This window comes from Sinocyclocheilus anshuiensis, unplaced genomic scaffold (assembly GCF_001515605.1).
Source record: "Sinocyclocheilus anshuiensis isolate Anshui unplaced genomic scaffold, SAMN03320099.WGS_v1.1 scaffold397, whole genome shotgun sequence".
NCBI classification, from domain to species: domain Eukaryota; kingdom Metazoa; phylum Chordata; class Actinopteri; order Cypriniformes; family Cyprinidae; genus Sinocyclocheilus; species Sinocyclocheilus anshuiensis.
The window spans coordinates 423474-427888 of record NW_015539841.1 but is presented as its reverse complement, the minus strand read 5'-3'; the positions used below and the strand labels follow the sequence as shown (position 1 = coordinate 427888).

General features: G+C 36.6%; 1 protein-coding gene across 2 annotated transcripts in view; it reads left to right on the top strand.

Moving 5' to 3' along the window:
- The window catches only part of LOC107684472 (nuclear receptor subfamily 2 group C member 2-like), a 32191-nt gene that overhangs the window by 18149 nt on the left and 9627 nt on the right, over positions 1 to 4415 (top strand). For both annotated transcript variants that reach the window (XM_016480724.1, XM_016480723.1), the window contains exons 4-5: positions 20 to 217; positions 1790 to 1895. In XM_016480724.1, coding sequence (XP_016336210.1) covers positions 20 to 217; positions 1790 to 1895 — 304 coding nt within the window. The remainder of the gene's footprint in view (positions 1 to 19; positions 218 to 1789; positions 1896 to 4415) is intronic.

The following is a 4415-nucleotide window of genomic DNA, read 5'->3' as shown; positions in this document are numbered from 1 at the left end:
CACTCTTTCTCTTTTTCAGATAGTCACTGAGCAGCAGATGGGTCAAAAAATCCAGATAGTGACGGCACTGGACTCCACTGTGCCCAAACAGCAGTTTATCCTGGCAGCACCTGATGGCTCTTCAGCAGGCAAAGTCCTCCTGGCATCACCTGAGGGTACTAGTGCCAAACAGCTTATCTTTGCCACTGCTGATAGCCTGGTGCCTGGCCGAATTCAGGTATGATGTCACATGAATGCATTGGTGTTTCTTCAACCATGGGCACATTTGTGTCTCAGAGAATTTTTGTATATTATTTTTCAGTACATGCACTTACGTGTAGTTATAGTGTAGCTTATCCAGGACACTGGGGAATATAAACTATAATTATAATTTATAATAATTTATGCATTTAGCAGACGCTTTTATCCAAAGCGACTTACAGTGCATTCAGGCTATACATTTTTTACCAGTATGTGTGTTCCCTGGGAATTGAACCCACGACCTTTTGCGCTGCTAACGCAATGCTCTACCACTGAGCCACAGGAACACTAACTACATGGGTTAAGGTTAGGTTTAGGGGTAGGTTCAGGGTTAGTACCTAGTTATTCCCCAATTATTGTAATTACTATAATAAGTACAGATTTCAGCTTTAGATCACATTAAAACCATTTTGGTAACTTTTTGGCAATTATTTTAACCCCGTCTTCATTTATTTATGCTACTTTCCAGATGCCTTTTATGTTTAGATTTTATTGTTGTACTCTTGTCCCAGACCCTGAATTTCAATCTTAAAACATTAAAATCCCTTATAAATAGTAGAATTATTACTTCCAGGGTGCAATTTGCAGATTTTCACTGCCTATGCTGTTGATATCCCAGATTCTAGTAATTTTTCATCCCCAGACAGGAAACATTTTATACCCGATTCTGGTCAGGCGGTATGCATTTGCCGTTTCCGAGAGTAGATGATGTTTTCTTACCGGCATATTAACACCGGAATATTAACAGATTCTACCACATGTAACAGTAAGTAATTGGATGAATATTATATTATAATTTTAGGTCCACAATGTTTTATTTAAATAAATCAAAATGCTAATTGTGACTTTTTATCTTGCAATTCTGAGTTTATATCACGATTCTGACTTTTCTTCTCAGTTTTGTGAGTTTATATCTCACAATTCTGAGTTTATATCTTGTAATTCTGAGAAACCTCGCTTTTAAGAAACGCTTAAGTCTTAAGAAAATCCTACGAAACCTTGCTCCATGTGAGAGAAAACACTGGTTTATAAAACAGGGAAACTGGTTGCCGTTACTTCTTTCACAAGAAGTCTATGATGTTATATTAAATATCTGTATGGTGAAACAAATTAGTGGACCAGAACTAACTGTTGTGAAAATGGTTTATATTTTAAATAACCATGTGCTAATGCCTGTTGTTGGATAGTCCAGTAAATTTACATTTTTTTAAATTATTTTCTTGTTGATGGTCACAAAGCAAAAGTCGGTTATTCGTAATTGAATTAAAATTCTGGCATCAGTGAATAACAGTCACATTATGTTTTTTTCGTATTACTACATGTTTCATTTTCATGTGAAAATAGAGTAAAATCTCTATTAGATGATGCATTTTTACTGTATTTTATAGTAGCCTATATATACTGTCATACTACCTGTGAATTAGATAATTACTTTTATACGTGGCATCATCATCATCTGTGCCATGGTTTGATCTGTGGGCATGTAATTGTGCTATAAAAATTCTAACCCTGAATGCCAAGTAATTAATCCTTCTGCCTTTTCTGGTAGTTTGTAACAGATGCAGTTTCAGTGGAGAGACTTCTGGGTAAAGGGGCAGACATGAGCCGAGCGCAGCCAATAGAATACTGCGTGGTGTGTGGAGATAAAGCTTCAGGTATAAACGCATTCAATGTGAATAATGCCAGTGCATGCAAAGCAGCATTACATAATAATGTAGTTAAGTTAAGTATTGCATGCTGAAATAGCAAAACATGCCTGAAATCACCAGGACTGCATTTCTTAAAAGCATTGTAAGCCAAGGTAGATTGTAAAGACCATTGGTGCCAATGGTTTCAGTTATGTACTTAACAGCCCAGGCCAGCTCTAATCTAATTGGCTGGCTGTTTCCAGTTTCCAGGCCGCCGCAAAGAGCATTTCACTAATCACTAGATTTGGCAAGTATATGGGGTTCGTATTGGATCTTTGATTCAAGATATTTAAGAGTTTGTTTGAGAAACCTAGTAAACTCCTTGATCTTACTTGTATATTACTCTTTGTTCTCAAATTTATATGTCTGATTTCAGGTTTAAGACATTAAAGAGTTACATCAAGCCTCTGAAGGGTGATGTGAAAACAAAAGGAAATTTGGTTGGTCACTTTTATCGTCAGTAGCTGGTTCGCACTGATAAGATATGTTGGCCCGAGTGTCAGTATGAGGCAGTTGCTGCTGCTGCTGACGATTTAGTTCCAAAACAAGGAAGCCCTATCTGAGGGTTGTCCCCCCTAAAAATATGATAAAAAACCATTCTGTGTATTGTAAATAACAATGTTTTATACTTTAGTAATTGTGTAAGTAGTAAAACAACACAAACGGGGCAAAAATGCGTTTTAAGTCTCCCCCTCCCTTACCTCACAGTGCTTTGGTCCAAATGCCTGCTTTCCTCTTTTACATCACATAGGCTACACTAGGGGTGTTCGGTTCCAGGTTTTTCGGAGTCGACTCCGACTCCCGACTCCCACTATCGGAGTCGATAGAATCGACTTCTCGACTCCATTTACTTTTACTTTACTTTTACTTTTAGTCATTTAGCAGACGCTTTTATCCAAAGCGACTTACAAATAAGAAAAAGTAATTAAAATTAAAAGCTAAAACTCTATAAATACTATATATATATATATACTGTATATATACACATTTAAAAAAATAAAAGAAATTAAATTCCTCGACTCCATTTACCGTGACTGTCCAAATTAGTCCAATCTAGCGGTGACATTACCTTTAAATGAACTATCACCGTTGCTTGCTGTTGCTGACACTTAATTTCACAGAGGGAAAAGTCACGAAAAACAGCCGTGGTGGAATGTTCTCTCAGAATTAAATAAAAAATAATATATTCTTTAATGAATTCGTCACATTATAATGGTCAGGGGATGGCGCTAAACGTAGGCCTATATTGTCTTAAACAGCATTATTAAAAAAATGTATACAATAGGCCTAAATACAAAAATACATACGAATGTAGGCCTGTCTGTCTTTAATGATTTAAGCTTAGTTTAATGACTGAATAACCTTGAAAACCAAATGTAGCCTATAGGCTATTGAGTGCATTAAACATAGGCTAACATTGCATAACAAAACATCAATTATACAAAGCTGTCACAGAAGCATGTATAATTACAAAAAAAAGGCACGAGACAGCTGTTTCTGTCAATGGTAAGTTTTAATTTAAAATTGTGATAGCCTACTAACTTTTAACGTAAGAAAAGTTTACTGTAGGCTGTGTTTACATATTTTGCCACATGCTTGAGCATCTTGATATATAAACTTAATATATAAATAAGTACAGAAGTAAAATGCATTTAATAATATTGCGCTTAAACATGAATGTCTATGAAAGATAGTATTACTGTGTGAAAAGATAATCACTATGCTGAGAGAGAGAAAAAAATAGTAACAACGTTCAAATTTGAAATAAAAATAGGCATCGTAGCACACTAAAGCCTGTGTTATACTTTCCGCGTGCGTGCTGTACGTGTACGCGTCCGGATTGCTCATGCGGAAAGTATAACACAGGCTTAATAAAGCACACTGAGCCCGTGCTGCTTCTGCACCGCATAGGCTAAGAACCGCACATGGACTGCACTGCAAACGGATCCTCCGAGAAGGGTCTGGCTGCAGCCTTGCACTTGCATTATCAGACTTGCATTCTCAGACACTTGCGCTTCCACTAGCGATGTCACTTGCAGTCTTTTATTTTTTTATTTTGTTCTATTTATTGATTACTTTTTGTTTGAATCTCTCAACATTTTACAACAGTAGCCAAGTGGTGAAGACAAGAAAAAAGAAACTTGCGCTTCCGCTAGCGACGTCACTTGCAGTCTTTATTTTTTATTTTGTTCTATTTTTTATTACTTTTTGTTTGAATCCCTCAACATTTTACAACAGTAGCCAAGTGGTGAAGACAAGAAAAAAGAAACTAAATTACAATGTTTCTAAATGTTGCTAAATTACAAGTGGCACTTGCAATCGCCACTTGCACTCTCCGCTACCTGCGACGTCACTTGCAGTCGACACAAATCGTGCATGTTGCCAATGGAGACAAGAAGCTGTGGTGGTGATTAAATGATTAAAACTAAATTAGTACTATAATGTACAGGGTCCTGCAAGAAAAAGACAAGACCTGCAAATCCGTGA